This window comes from Sorghum bicolor, chromosome 2 (genome assembly GCF_000003195.3).
Source record: "Sorghum bicolor cultivar BTx623 chromosome 2, Sorghum_bicolor_NCBIv3, whole genome shotgun sequence".
NCBI lineage: Eukaryota > Viridiplantae > Streptophyta > Magnoliopsida > Poales > Poaceae > Sorghum > Sorghum bicolor.
This window is the reverse complement of record NC_012871.2, coordinates 72868871-72884332: the sequence shown is the minus strand read 5'-3', so window position 1 is coordinate 72884332 and position 15462 is coordinate 72868871. Positions and strand designations below refer to the sequence as shown.

The following is a 15462-nucleotide window of genomic DNA, read 5'->3' as shown; positions in this document are numbered from 1 at the left end:
ATTAGACCACACAAGTGAGCTAAAGTGGTCTAAAATTTAGTCTTTCAACTTTAGCGAACTACATTTTAGACCATAAAATCTAAACATGTTTTATCTTCCATGCAAGCTCATTCCCTTCTAGGCACAATATAGGAAATCTGAAAAGAAAAAATGAACCATTGATTTCGCCCCGTGATACATCCCTCCAGGGGACAACACGTACTGTCAGTGGAGGCTACGAGGTCAACGCCGCGCTCGTGCACAGATAGATATCACTAGTGCCTGCACTGCACTGCACTTGCTGCCGTGTCGCGGCCGATCATCACGAGGCGTCACGTCCGGAGCACGACGATGCATGGGGCGCGCGCCTGTCAACTCGCACCACCAACCGAGCGGGGCTGCTGCGGTGGCCGGACGGGATCATGTCTGTCGTCCCCGGGGTCAACGGCGACTCCTACTCCAATCTCCATGCCCAAAAGCAAAACCGTGCGCTGCCGCGCAATCCAGGGGCAGGGGGCAAAAGAAATCTGGCCAGCTGCCAGGTCGCAGTCGCAGAAAGCTGGGGGAGGAGCAAAAGTCGTGCCTTGGCGTCGTGCGTGCGGCCGGAGTGGAGTGGAGACGCTGACCGGCTGGCCACCAGAGACGGAGTGCATGCACAGCAGGAGCAGGAGCAACAGGCAACAGGAGTACCGATGGTGAGAGGTGGGACGAGGCTGGACGGGACGTGACCCGAGCGTCCGCCACCGGCGCCGCGCCACCGCCCCGGGATAAAAAGAGGTCAACGTCGACGACGTCGAGACAGGAATCGCGATTGTGCGGCGCGCTTCGTGTCCACGAAGTGTGGGCGGCGAGGAGGTCAACGGCCGGCGGCTAGTAGGCCGCACGCCGCAATGCACCTGGGCTCGGCGATGCTCGTCCGAACATGAGCGGGCCCGCCAGTAGCTCACATGTGTGTGCGGTGTGCCTTTTTTTTTTTTTTTGATGTAGGTCTTGTTTAGTTCACCAATAGAAAAAGCTTTTGAACATCGTAGCATATTTATAACTATAACCAATAGTATTTAATTATAGATTAATTAGACTTAAAAGATTCATTTCGCAAAATATATACAACTATGCAATATGTTAGTTTTTAATCTATATTTAATTCTCCACATATATGTTCAAACATTTGATGTGATAGGATAAAGATGTATGGACCCGATTGTCGTAGGACAATGTTTGTTAAATAAAAACGAAAGTTTTGATATGACGAGGCTACAAATGTGAGTACAGACTGAACCCCTACAATTCTACATCTACAAACAGGAACACCAAACAACACTGAAGTTTTTTTTTTCGACAAAAAACAGTAATGAACACATCACTCTTCGCTACCTACTGTCAAAACCGGCGCGTAGCTTCAGACGTCAGCTTCGCTGAGAAGCGTCTTCCGCTTCAAAATACGATCTCTCATAGTCGATTACTCCCTATACCAAAGCCAATGTTATACGTCTACTGCAGTGATCGACGGTGAGCGACACATAAAATTTAACAAGCTTAAATCACTTACCTTTAGAATCAAAATTGATGCCTCCTTGTCCAAAACTTCATTATATTCGCTGCATGTCAGTGACTGAAAAAATCCAACATGTCAGATCGAAGACCCCCGTCTTTTCTCCAAAGTTACAGTTCTGCACAGCATGCGTTCAGACTTACTTGGATACAGTTTGGACAGCCAACGGCACTTGTACAGTTGCACGTGGAAACGAGTTCTAAAGCAGCCAGTAGGAGTTCCCCGAAGAGCATTTGGGCCTACATTTTGAACAAATAGACAAAAGGAATATTTTAGACTTTCACTTAATCAGTTAAATTAAGGGTGCTAGCAAAAACTGTTGATCTGCCCCCCCCCCCCCCCCTGTTCCGTCACTGCTGCAGTAGATCCATGAGTATGCCATCACTCTAATGATTCAGCCTCTCTCAGGGGGGAGTGACAACACTAACGGATTTACAATCTCTGTAAATACAACATGTACAACATAGACGGCTATACAATCTCAACCAGTGACAATTTACCTGTGATACTATGCCGATACCACCTGGATGTCTATCATATAAAAGGATTCTGTCCGGGATGCCACGGGTTTCATGAGGATTCGCGCATTCTGTTCCTAGGTCAGAAGCACTGCACATCATATGCCTGTGGAAATTTATGCACAATCAATAACACAGAGTTACAGGCAATTAAAGAAAAAAAAAAGCTGAACAGTTGCGCTATAAGTCTCTGGTGTAGCTCCAGAAAGAAATATTCGCTACTGCATTACCAACCACACATATTCTGGTTTGAGAAAATAATTTTTCTTTAGAAAATTATCTACTAGACATAATTTTTCTAGGGTCAATGAAGAACTTACAGAGGCACTACATTCAGGAGTGCATGCGAAGCAGCATGTGAGCCACTTCTGAACTCTAGTTTTCTTTCCTCCACGGTGATCTTTACTGAGTGGGGAATTCGCACCCAAACAGCCTGGTTGGGCAACATACAGAAATGTAAGAATCATGTGAGAATGTGTCATAATTTATGCAGCAATCATATATCCAAGCCACGGACCTGGGAAATAAAGGAATATGGGGGCAGGTTAAGCTCCAGGCTGTCGGATATTTTATTGCTCGATTTTGATATGCGATAAAAACCAAACCATTTAGTAGTCACCGTACAGTCATTTGCTTGAGCAGTTGTCTTCACACGATCAGTTTTACATGTACTTGTAGGAAGATAAGCCTTCAACATATATTGGAAGAGTCAAAGTGCAAGAGTTCATAATATTTGATGAACTAGATAGAGTCAATTAAACAAGATACTTCCTCTATCCCAAAATTGTAAGTCATTCCAAAAATCTTGGAGAGTCAAAGCATCTAAAGTTTGACCAAATTTATATGGTAGGATAATAATATTTATGATATCAACTAAGTGTAATTAGATTCTTCATTACTTATAATTTCATAGTATATCTATTTGATGCCACAAAACTTTGTAATTTTTTCTATAATTTTGGTCAAACTTGAGATGATTTGACTCTCCAAAATTCTTGGAATGACTTACAATTTGGGATGGAGGGAGTAGAAAAATAGTAAACAAAATGAAGTGCTGAAAACCACTCCAGTGGATGAGTCAATAATGAAGAAAATGTAAAGGAAGCTAGAGTTGTAATAGTCTTGAGAGCTTACAAATTCTCCTCCGAGGACATTGATGTCAGTGTAGTCTCGTGTTTTTGTGTAATATTTCAAATCAGCTTTCCTACAGAAGGCTGTCCTTGATGCCAAGTCAAGTTCCTCAACCAAGTAATTGACACCCTGATGCATGTAAACAGCACCTTCATAAACCTGAAATTGAAGAAAATAATACTTGATACAGTAAGCTACTGACGACAGAAGACAAAGTAGCAGATCTACAGTACATACATATGAGTCCATAATAACAAACATAATTTTTTTATGCTAATTCAAAAATCCATCAACTAATCTGTCAGTTGTGCTAGCAGTGGAAAAGTATTGAAAGAGGCCTACAGAGATGATGTGTAGTGAAGGAACATATACCTGAAAAAAGGCTTTACTTTCCTCAATTTCCTCAAGTAGTCTATTATTTAACTTGTCAATCACTTTATACTTGTCCTGCTCAATTGCCCGTATGCTTACAGCCTGTGAAGGGCTTCTCTGCAGAAAGACAAAATACTTCTCTTACTAAAACAAAATAAGACACGTTATAGGATAGAAATTAAGAATGAACAAACCTCAGGTCCAATATAGTTCCACATGCTTGAACAGAAAGATCCCGCTCGATTATTAATGATATAACCTTTGTCTTTAAGGGTTGTCATTACACGATCGAGAGTAGAACCAAAGTAGCACTCATCGTATTGCAGGCACAAGGGATGTTCATAAGCAGCGCAAGCAAGGTGCTGTCCTAAAACCTGTAATAAATTTCAAATTTTGAGATAAAAGAAAAGGGTTAGGTTCCCAACGTATTTATACTTACCAATTAGTTAATAAAATAAACACATATCTATAAACCTTTAGATTATGTGAATCAACTTGGCAATGCTCAATCGGCCTGCCAAATAGTTTATGTGGGAACTTCATGAAATACTGATCTAAAGGACCCTCAAAGGCAACATAAATGGCTAGTGACTGTTTTGCTCTTCTTCCAGACCTACCAGCTTGCTGCCACAAGCTGCAGTTAAAATTCTGTATCTTAGCAGGGTGACAAGATAAACATAGAGCTTCATTGAACATGTCATTCTTCACCTACCTGGCAATACTACCAGGAAATCCAAGATGTAATGTTGCATCAATATGCCCAACATCAATCCCTAGTTCAAGAGCATTAGTAGCAGCGACTCCACGAAGTTTCCCCCCAAAAAGATCAGCCTCAATTTTTCTTCTGTCCTGCAAACAATTTATTTCTCACTGACCAAAGTCGGCATGTAATCAGACTGTTTTCTACCAATTAATGGAGTGATACGCAGCTCTCATGCGTGTCCGGGAAAAAAATATTTCCGAGACCATACTACATTACACAATAACATAGCATGAGAAGAAATGCGTTTAGAGGCCTAGAAATGTGTTTAGAGACCAGTGTGGTGCACCATTTTAACAAGTTTAGAGGCCTAGAAATGCGTTTAGAGACCACACTACATTGCACAATAACATAGGCCTCTAAACTTGTTAAATGCTCCATACATGATTTTGACTGGTCTTTCTTTTTAGTTGAATACACAAGAGAGCTGAGTATCATTGCATTGAGAAGAAGGTTTTGTTAGGTTGAGACCAAATCATATGAACGGGGCTATCTTCATTCTTCAATGGATGAAAGTGGAAGCAGAGTAGAGGAAATAGTAAACACTATAAGCAGGAAGATTAAACATACAGGGTAGAAAAATGAATGAGCACCATAGGCAGGAAAATTACAGACCCGTCTATTAGAAGTTTTAAAAATTGAAGTGCTAGGCAGTGGGCAGTGACGCAAGTATGTATCGTACTATGCTTTTAAAAATCCAACATGTAGCAAACCAATTGTGAGATCATGGACAAGAAAATATCTTTCCTTTACTGAATATAAGAGCATATTTTGTCAGCCTAAAAGTCATTAGAGCACATCACAAATCACAAGCAGAATGGCACTTTAGTGATAGGACATACTAACCTCAGCAATGTAGCCAGCACGATATACACAGATAGAATCTACCAATTCCTTTGCAGTCTCCTGAAGAATTTCACGCCTACAAGAACAAATGGGTTATGGGTCATCTGTAGTAAAAGTGTATGTACCTAAAAGTTCAACAAAAACAGAAAAGTGGTATATAGAAAAAAAAAAGTGTCCTTACGTGTAAGCTAGGACAAGCTCGCATAGCTTCCTACTTTTACAGAATGCAATGCAGCGGAGCCCATGTTGAACCATCTCGGAAAATAGATATGAAACCTCTACTATTGAGCTAGCAAAGAAAATAATGCTATTAGTGCATTTTCATGAAACAGTATTTATTGAAAAGATACTTCTTAATATAGGTGCAAACACCTATTCAGTGGTAAGTAGCAGTAAACAAAGTACTTGGCGCTGCCCACAGTGGAGATCAATCTCCTAGGGGGCCGTGGCAGCAGAAGCCTTAGGGTTCAGGAACAAAACCTGAACTTATGATGCCATGAAAGCATAGTAGATTGGGTATAACGTGGGGATACATTGGAGGCAAGTTGCCACCCGGATACATGTGACAATATCGAATTACAATCCAAAATTACCAAATATACTCTAACAAAAAGGAGCAGTACATCACTATCACTATACCTTGAGCGCCTAGGTACTGAACTAGCTTTTGACCTTCCTTCTGTCATATGTAGTGGGGGATTCCACAAGAGAAAGTACTTGGAGCCACAAGGACTTCCATCATTCTGAATCAACTCGACTTCATCCAAATTGGCCAATTCCTAGGACAGACATATTTCATTGTGAAGAGAAAATACATTCGGTTCCACGCAAATGCAATATTCTCGAAACATCAGCTGAACATAATTTTTAAGAAAAATTATAACATGAGACTGCAATGTTTTAGCAAAATGAGTAAAATACATGAGTGGACACTGAACTTGTCCTTGGCTGTCACTCAAGTTTCAAACTCTCAAAATGTATTTTCAGTTCTCAAAACATGTCATATGAGGTCATCCAGGCCCTAAACTCTCAAGATCCCCACAACTGTCCATCCTCAGTGTCATATAGGTCCTGGTCCAAACAGGACCAGACCTGCTCCACACCTTGACGTCGCATCGCATGCCACGGTAGATCTCCTAGGCTCAGTTCTTGACTAGTGAGTGCAAGTGTTAGTGGGGCCCACATGTCAACCTCTAGCACTACACTTCATGGAACACCAGCTTTCCTCTTATGGCCTTCACTACCAGGGACTTCGTTAGTTTAGAATGAAGGTGTGTGTGTGTGTGTGTTGGGGGGGGGGGGGGGGGGGGGGGGGGGGGCTAGCAGGGCCGTGCCCACCCCCCACCCCCAACACAGCACAAAGAAATTTCATACACCTATAAATACTAATTTTACAACATAACAATACATCAAATTAGCTATTTTTAATAATAATCTTGTGGTTTTTCTTTATAAATACTAACTACATATGTAAAAACATTAAAAAATTGTTGAGAAATATGTTTAGGTATATATTTATCATATTTAGATATATCATTATATTTGTCCACCCCACCTTAATCGAAATGCCTGCTCCGCCTCTGGTCGTGGGGATTGCTATAGCTGCAAGGTCTGCTTGGTGGCATAAATAGAGAGAAAGGATGAGGAAGGTAGAGCACGGAGATGGAGCACCAAAGGTTGGCATGTCATCCCTATCATACACGACTCACTGGTCAATACCTAAGCCACCAGGGATGCACAGCAGCCTGCCACACCGGCGCAGGGTGAATTGGAGCCCCTTTGGACCTGGATGACACGATATGAAAGATTCAGGGACGTGAAAGTAACATTTTGAGAGCTTTGGACTTCAATGTCACCCTAAGACAAGTTCAAGGACCTCAAAAGCATTTTGAGAGTTTGGAGACCTGGGTTGACAAGTTTTGGGCACCACCTGCCTTTTACTCTAAGAAAATATTAAGAAGAGCAGGTTTCTTCTTGCTAGGTACTACCATGTCTTCTCAAAACTATGCTAAAGAGAGGGTATGACCTACCATGACATGCTCACATGGATTTGCTGAGGTAGCCGTACAAAATATGAATGTAGGATGACTACCATAAACTGCAAATACAGAAAATCAAGGGCTTTATAGATTATATTATATGTGTAACTGCATAAGTAGCTCCTAAATTTTTGTAGGTCTGCAAAGTCACACATCAGAAGTTACAACTTGTAAGGAACTTACTGTAATTTTTGGGGCTCTGATTAGGATTCTGGGAGTCAAGTAATAAATTCATGTAACTAGAAAACCTAGTCCTAGTACACAATATAGATGAATAAGTCAACTATCAAATAAAAAGTTATACATACCATTTGAACAAATACGCTTCAATCTCTGAATTATAAGTGCAGTATGGCAGCCAAATGCCCCCTTGTATGAATGTGCCTCATCGATGACAATATACCTGAGTAAATTGAAACAGAAATGATATGCCATTGTGGAAAACACAAGAAATTGCGTACATACAAGCAAAATGCACACCTACTGATTCGGAAACTTAAAGCAGATCCCAGATGAAAGAACGCATCATTGACAAAAAAGGACTAATGAATAAGATCAATGAGAAAACTACGGAACCAATTACTTTTTACCTGAGATTTGATAAAATCCTCTGGAATTGACCATGATATGGCAAGATTGACACATGTAACATATCTGGGTTGGTAATTAACTGAGAGTAAAACAGTATGTGATTACAAGCGCTAAAATAAAGAAATCAAATTAAAAACACAATTCTATAGCCCTAGACATAGTTACCAGTCGAGCATTATCCCTGATCCACAAACGATCTTCTCTAGGAGTATCACCATCATATATTTTAACATCAATATCAATATGAGATGCATTCTTCATCTCTAGTAAAGTCCTCAGCTGATCTTGAGCTAAAGCCTGGAAAACAAAAGGAGCATAAATTTCTATCAATATTACTGATGACCAATTGACCATTACTAAAATGTAATAGGCTATTTCCCAGACCTTTGTCGGAAATATGTACAGAGCACACGCCATAGAGTCTTGGGAAAGAGATTCAAGAACAGGAATATTGTAACATAGAGACTTTCCACTTGATGTAGAAGTTGCAACGACAATGTGCCTTCCAGAAATAGAGGACTTTATGGCTTGAGACTGCACTGAAATAAAAAAACATAAGATAATGACCTAATTAAATATGCACTATGACACACCCCAGCATACCTGGTGGCTATACAGTCTAGATATTCCAATACTCTTCAGTGCTTCTCTCATAGCTTTTGAAAGATTACATGGAAGTTCTGTAAATGATGCCTCTCTAGACTGTATCTCTTGGATATGTACAATCTGCACATACAAATTGCAACGATTAAAAGACTATTGCTTTGTTTGCAGTATAAATTCCAGAAAGTTATATAAGTGAAAACCTGCTCCTCCTTTCCAAGTCCTTGTTTCAGATGTTCAACCATTTCAGCAGGTTCCAAAGGGTGCATATCCTGCATTGCAACCACATAATAATAAAAAAGCTATACAGCTTCTAAGGTAAAAAACATGTATGGCAAGCCAATATGTATGCGGTATGCCATATGCCTATTGCATTCTTCTTGAGCAAGAAACACTAAGCTGCCATTTGGTTTTCTTCTCCGGGTGATTAAATTTAAGATGAAATTGCCAGTGGTAGATAAAAAAACAGAGGTGATACATACATGACATGACGTAGCAGCAGATTTGGCCACCCCACTTTTCTTACTTATGTTGTCTTTCTCAGCTGTACCATTCACTTCAGAGGACACCATTTGTGAGGAACCATTTCCATTTTCCTTGCATGTTTTCCTCCTTTTCCTTGATGGCCCACTTGACGAACTTTGACCCACTGTCATAGGCTCTGTAAATCTCCCAGAGCACGGGTCACATGAGTAAAAATCTTTGGAAGCAGCATCAGACTGTGGGCTGGTTGGCATTGCCGAGAGGTCATCCATAATGTCTTTCCAAGCTGAATTAGCCGCAGAAGACACTTCTGGTTGTTTTGGTGGATTGAGGCCCTGCTCTTGACTTGCCGTGCAAACTGAAGAACATTGTTGTGGCGTCCTTGTGAAGGGTACGAGAACAATGAATTCCCCGTCGCTGATAGCAAGGCTGCCAATCTCGGAGTCTAAACGCAATTTAGCACCCTTCAGAACACGAGGAAAAATTCAGCATGAGTAAGGTGCTACTGTATTCAACAAGTGTCGATAGTGAAGCTGCAACCGCTAAGGCCTTGTTTGGATGTTGGAGTGGATTGGGGTGGAATTTAGTTCAAGTTCCACTCCAATCCACCCCAACCCCAACACATGTGGATTGATGTGAATCCCACTACATCCAAACAAGGCCTAACAGTGTTATTAACCCAATGAGGCGCATCAATGCCATGATGAAGCGAGACAATCTTGGCACACGCCGGAAAGCTAGAGGTATGGGCACCTTGAGGAAGAGGTGGAAGCTGGGGGCGACTTGAGCGGGCGGGAAGGAGGTCCGGAGCGCGGCCTTGAGGTCCCGGACGGAGCCGCCGGGGGGCAGCTTGACGACCGTGGATCGCCCGTCGAGGGCCCGGACCTGGACCTCCCTCCCCTCCTGCTCCGCCGTCATCAACAAGTGCGGTGAGGAGGTGGAGGAGCCGGAGCGTAGGGCTGCGGCTCGGGAGCCGGCGGGCGGTGGCCGGTGGCTGGTTTTGGCGCGTGCCGAGCGAGGCGGTGGGGCGGACGCGGAGGCGGCGGCGGTTGCGCGGCCGTTTCACACTCTCGTCGTCCCGTCCCGTGCATTCGGGCCCTGCCGCCCTGGTGGGTTGGGCACTGGGCAGAAATGGCAGGCGGGCTTCATTGTGTGCGTGCTGCCTGATCTGGGCCGGTACCGTCCTCTTGTCTCATTGTCTGGCAGAGCCCAGCTTCAAAGCATGGGACGGTGGGCCATAAAATCCATAGGAATTCCTAGTGATAGTGAGCCGTGGGCCACAAAATCCTTCTTGGGCCTTGTTTAGTTCCAAAAAATTTTGCAAAATAGGAATAGTAGCACTTTCGTTTGTATTTTATAAATATTGTCCAATTATGGAAGCTCAAAAGATTCGTCTCGTCAATTCCGACTAAACTGTGCAATTAGTTTTAATTTTCATATATATTTAATACTCTATGCATACGTCTAAAGATTTGATATGACGGAGAATCTGAAAAATTTTGCAAAATTTTTCAGGAACTAAACAAGGCCTTGATATGTGGAACTCCAAATTCCCTCGAAAAAAAAAATGTGGAACTCCAGAAATAAAATCTTACCTTTCAACTGTGAAAATCGTACCTGCTTGCGAACACGTGCGTAGACCGGATTTTTTCCCGTTTAAATTCTGTGTTCAGATACTAGATCTGATTAGAACTTAGAAATGATTTCCAAGATAGTTTTGTCACTTTTTATAAATATAAAAATCTCGAAAATACCTAAGATCTTTTTTTGCGAGATAAATACCTAAGATTGTCAAACTAAAAAGTTGTTATTTTTCCCTAGTTTCAAATCTTTGTTTTAGATACTATACAGCTTGTACTAGCAGATATGGTTAGAACACAGAAATGATTTTCAAGATAGTTTTATCACTATTACAATTAAAAAACCAAAAAACACCTAAGGTTTTTAAAATAAAAGGACACCATCTAAGCTACAAAAATTCTAAAATAATCCTAGAGATAGATTGGGACATAATAAACCTAAATAAAAACATTTAAAGCTCGTGGAACTCTCTAGAGCTTACAAAATAGATTTAGCTCTAAAAAGTCTAGAGAAATCTGAAAACCCCCAAAACATTTTAAGTAATATCTAAAAGTGTTTAAATATAAGATGCAACTAGCAAGAATGCAATGCACATTTCATGCGATCGGTGCCCGCCCATTTGCGGCTTGGACCATAGCCTACCTCAAGCGTCCGCAAGCACATCTTCGCTTCGGACACTTCTGGTTGGCGCAAGGTACTGTCCGAGGGCCATTAGAGCAACTCCACAGTGGCCCCCAAAACAGGGGTCTCTACTTTTTATTTGGATACTTTTCTTATTTTTGAGTGTCCAAAATTTTTGCTTTCACTCTAACGGTGCCACCTAAATAAAAAGCCTCCAAATCCAAATTGGCAGACAATGACATGTGGGACCCACTTGTCATTGCACAAATATTTCGCTACCGCGTGGCCGCAGGATGGGGAGGCTCGACACTCGCGACGACCATGGCTGGGGCTGCTCCCGCCCATCGAGGAGGGGCCGCTCTCACCGGAAGGGATGGAGGCGAGGCCCAACGGTGAAGGTCAGAGGTGGAGGGAGGGAGTGCGGTAGTAGAGATCGGCGCTGGAGGGAGGTGGGTGAAGCTGCGTATGTACGGTGTGAGGAGGCAATGGCCATACCACACAGGATGGGGGTTAGGCTGTTGGGCCAACAGGAATAGGGTCTGCAGAGAAGATTTGGGTGCCCATCCCTAAATTGGGGGCTCTAGCAGGGACCCTGCTGGAGTGCTGTTTTTAGTCTAGGCACCCATATTTAACTATGAAGACCGTTGACCTTCTACTGGCTTTTCGGAGGACCTAAACGGGATGTGCTAACTGTCTCTCTTTCTTACACGTGTCTGTCACAACCTTTGATCAGTACGTTGTTATGGTACCGAACTGCAAACTTTATAATCTTAGTCAGTGCTTTCTCCATCTCCAAAGTTCTTGACCTTTAGGATATGATTGTAGTAACCAAGGAATGATTAATTAGAGGCTATTTTTTTCCTTCGCCCTTATTAAATAAGTCTACGGGTGCATTATTTTTCAAGGAAACTTCATAGTTCACATGGCTAGTCTTTTATCCGCGGTTCGATCGATTTCTACATGGTGCATGAAGGGCAGAAGGGAGGCCTGACGGGCGGCGCGTGCGTCAAGTCTACTGCAGGCGTGGCTAATGTTAATGCGGGCGTTTACGGTTAATGCGGGGTAAACACGTCTGCAGGATTTTTAGGTATGGAGGAAGTACTCCATCCATCTCCAATTATAAGGCACGCGCATGTTTTAAAATTTAAAGTTTATTATCTTTGACCAAAGGATAGTCTAATTATATCAAAACTTTGTATTACAAAAGTAGTTACATTAACTTGTATTTATAAATATTTCATAATGATCGAACCCCACAAATTATATATTTAAGAGAAATTATCGGTTAATTGTGCCTTATGTTCGGGGACGAAGGGTGTATAAATGTTGCAACACCTAACTAATATGTCTTGTAAACAAAATAGAAAAAGCCAACGCGATAAAGTCCTGCCATTTGCCAGCACGTCACGTTGCAACTCCTATTTCTCCCCATCGTCGCCGCTGTGCCAAGGGCCCCTCTCCTTCCTCTCTGGCACATCTACTCAGGATAAGAGGGGAGGGGACCATCTCTTTAGTTTCCCACATTTTCTGCAGCCGCTTAGGGTTTAGTCTAAATAAATCTTCTAACGAAATTAGATGATTTTTGGTCGGAATCGTGTTTCCTACAATGACTTCGATGACGTTGCTGCGACGAGATCATCGTTGCAGGCGTCGATTTCATTAGCGACGGCCAAGTTGTGGCCATTATTTGCCAAGGGAGGGGTGCTTCTTGGCACCCCCAACGAAGACAGCCACTTGATCCGAGTCATCGATCTCATGGTCGTTGGTCGCGCAAAGAAAATCTAGGTTTGAAGTTGATGAATCCACATTCTATGTTGCTCCCGACGATGCAATTGTCCATATTATTTTACCGATTCCGATGCATTTTGGAGTGGCTTCGAAGCGCTAGATCTTATGGCATGTCCAATGTTTTGGGGTTGGTCATACAATTCGGCATAAGGATTGCACCTATTTTATTATTAAATATATTTTAATAATTATTTATTTATTTTATAATTTATAGAAATTTTTTAAATAAATTGAATAATAAAAAACGATGCCTGAAAGTCAAAAGTCACTCTTTTTAGGAGAGAGAGTACATAGAGATATAGACAGGGACTGTTGCGTCTCGACGCTACTATTATTCAGTTTGCCCATGATGCTGCAGCCTACACACATTCAACCACTTCGGCAGCATTCCACGTAAATTAAACACAACGTAGCACACGCCTAGGCCGTGTTTAGTTCCTCAACCAAAACATTTCGTTACACTGTAGCTTTTTCGTTTGTTTATGGTAATTATTGTCCAATCATGGACTAACTAGGCTCAAAACATTTGTCTTGTCAATTTCGACCAAACTGTGTAATTAGTCTTTATTTTCATCTATATTTAATACTCCATGCATACGTTTAAAGATTCGATGTGACGGGGAATCTTGAAAAGTTTTGGGTTTTTGGAGGAAGTAAACAAGGCCTAGCTCACAAACTCTCCGCCCAGAGTCCGCAGAGTAGCGATGGGGTCACCGCACGTCGCCGTGGTGCCTTTTCCCTTCAGCTCCCACGCCCCCAAGCTGCTCATGGTCGCGCGCGCCCTAGCCACCGCGGCGCCGTCCGCGACCTTCTCCTTCATCTCCACCGCCGACTCCCTGGCGCGGCTTGGTGTCGCGGCGGTCCCGGGGAACCTGCGCTTTGTGGAGGTGCCGTCTGGAGGAGGCGACGATCAGGGAACCCCGCCGTGGCGCCGGATGGAGCTGTTTGTCGAGGCCGCGGAGGCTGGTGGCCTCAGACACGCATTGGAAATGGCACGCGCCGCGGCTGGGGGCGCCAGGGTGAGCTGCGTCGTCGGGGACGCCTTCATGTCCATGGCTGCAGAGGCCGGGGTGCCCTGGGTCGCAGTCTGGACGGGCGGCCCGTGCGCGCTCCTGGCGCACCTCATCGGCGACGCGATCCGCGAGGACATCGGCGAGCACGGTACGATCGATTCCGTTGAAATTATTCGGCTCGAGACGTCGAGCTGCATGCGCTGCAATTTGCAGAGTGACACGCTAATACTGTTGCGCCGCATGCATCTGCACACCTGCAGCCGCGAACAGGGCCGACGAGCTTCTGACCTCCCACCCAGGCCTCGGGAGCTACCGCGTCCGCGACCTCCCCTTCGGCGGCATCGGCGCCAGCGGCGACATGCACCGTGTCATGAGCCTCCTCTTCTGCCGCATGGCGCAGCGCCTGCCCCGCGCCGCCACCGCCGTCGCGCTCAACGCCTTCCCGGGCCTCTTCCCGCAGGACGTGTCCGCCGCCCTCGCCGACGCGCTCCCCAACTCCCTCCCCATCGGCCCCTACCACCTCCTCCCGGGCGCCGCCGCGCCAGCCGACGACCCCCACGCCTGCCTTGCCTGGCTCGCTCACCGCCCCGCGGGCACCGTGGCGTACGTCAGCTTCGGCACGGTCGCGGCGCTGCCACCGGACGAGCTCCGTGAGCTGGCCTCCGGGCTCGAGGCCAGCGGCGCGCCCTACCTGTGGTCGCTTCGGGAGGACGCGTGGCCGCTGCTCCCGGCGGGGTTCGTGGACCGCGCCAAGGCCAATGGCTCCGGGCTCCTGGTGCCGTGGACGCCGCAGGCCGCGGTGCTGCGGCACCCGGCGGTGGGCGCGTTCGTCACGCACTCCGGCTGGGGGGCCGTCGTCGAGGGGATGTCCGGCGGCGTGCCCATGGCGTGCCGCCCCTTCTTCGGGGACCAGCAGATGAATGCGCGTGCTGTGGCGCGCCTGTGGTGCTTCGGCACAGCGTTCGGCGACGACACGCCGATGACGAGCCGTGGCGTGGCGGAGGTGGTGACGTCGCTGCTGACAGGGGCGGAAGGGGCCCGGATGAGGGCTAGGGCGCGCGATCTGCAAGGCAGGGTCGTCGAGGCGTTCGAACCCGACGGCGGATCCATGAACAACTTCCACAAATTTGTCGAGGTTGTTTGTGCCCGTGTGTGATTCACAAAGATGACGCCATATATTGTCACCGGAGATGTTGTACGAACGGGACATTGTAGATAAGAAGTGATGCTTCTCGTCAGATGGAAACCTACTAGCTCGATTGTAACTGTTTGGAATAAACGTGCTTGGCCTCATTGAGAACTCCACCTATTTCCAATAAGACTCAAAGTTATTATTCATGTTTTGTCGGTGGATCATTGTATGAAGGTTTAGTACCACTTTACTAGTTGAGATTAAGGATGATATATGTTTGTTAAATATATATAAAAGCTCTCTACTTCGCTAAATTATGTGCGCGGAAGATAAGGTTATTCCAAATGTGCATTAGCTCGCCATGTTGGGCTTTCTTTGCAATCCTTCACTAGCTCGGTGAAGTCAGATAAACTTTTGGAAGAACCATGTAGGACCAACTTTTGCTCAAGTCAG

At 44.7% G+C, this 15462-nt stretch overlaps 2 protein-coding genes across 5 annotated transcripts; one reads left to right on the top strand and one right to left on the bottom strand.

Annotated features, from left to right (window-relative positions):
• Nucleotides 1154-9973, bottom strand: LOC8060664 (uncharacterized ATP-dependent helicase YprA). Of its 4 annotated transcripts, XM_021454768.1 has the most exons (24): nucleotides 9628-9973; nucleotides 8874-9338; nucleotides 8595-8663; nucleotides 8392-8514; nucleotides 8173-8322; nucleotides 7954-8085; nucleotides 7788-7867; nucleotides 7506-7600; nucleotides 6878-6943; nucleotides 6714-6769; nucleotides 5798-5937; nucleotides 5340-5447; nucleotides 5159-5234; nucleotides 4265-4401; nucleotides 4027-4186; nucleotides 3747-3926; nucleotides 3553-3669; nucleotides 3184-3339; nucleotides 2567-2737; nucleotides 2370-2482; nucleotides 2032-2155; nucleotides 1675-1770; nucleotides 1529-1591; nucleotides 1154-1445 (listed from the first exon to the last, which is right to left on the bottom strand). In XM_021454768.1, exons 1-24 carry the CDS (start codon nucleotides 9790-9792, stop codon nucleotides 1386-1388), a joined length of 3102 nt encoding a protein of 1033 aa, XP_021310443.1. In that variant the 5' UTR covers nucleotides 9793-9973; the 3' UTR covers nucleotides 1154-1385. The 4 variants fall into 4 exon arrangements, with proteins under 4 accessions (XP_021310443.1, XP_021310444.1, XP_021310445.1 ...); XM_021454769.1 differs by lacking the exons at nucleotides 6714-6769; nucleotides 6878-6943 and adding an exon at nucleotides 7189-7256; XM_021454770.1 differs by lacking the exon at nucleotides 5340-5447.
• On the top strand, nucleotides 13533-15215 carry LOC8081542 (anthocyanidin 3-O-glucosyltransferase). Its single transcript, XM_002463117.2, has 2 exons — nucleotides 13533-14025; nucleotides 14138-15215. Exons 1-2 carry the CDS (start codon nucleotides 13569-13571, stop codon nucleotides 15031-15033), a joined length of 1353 nt encoding a protein of 450 aa, XP_002463162.1. The 5' UTR covers nucleotides 13533-13568; the 3' UTR covers nucleotides 15034-15215.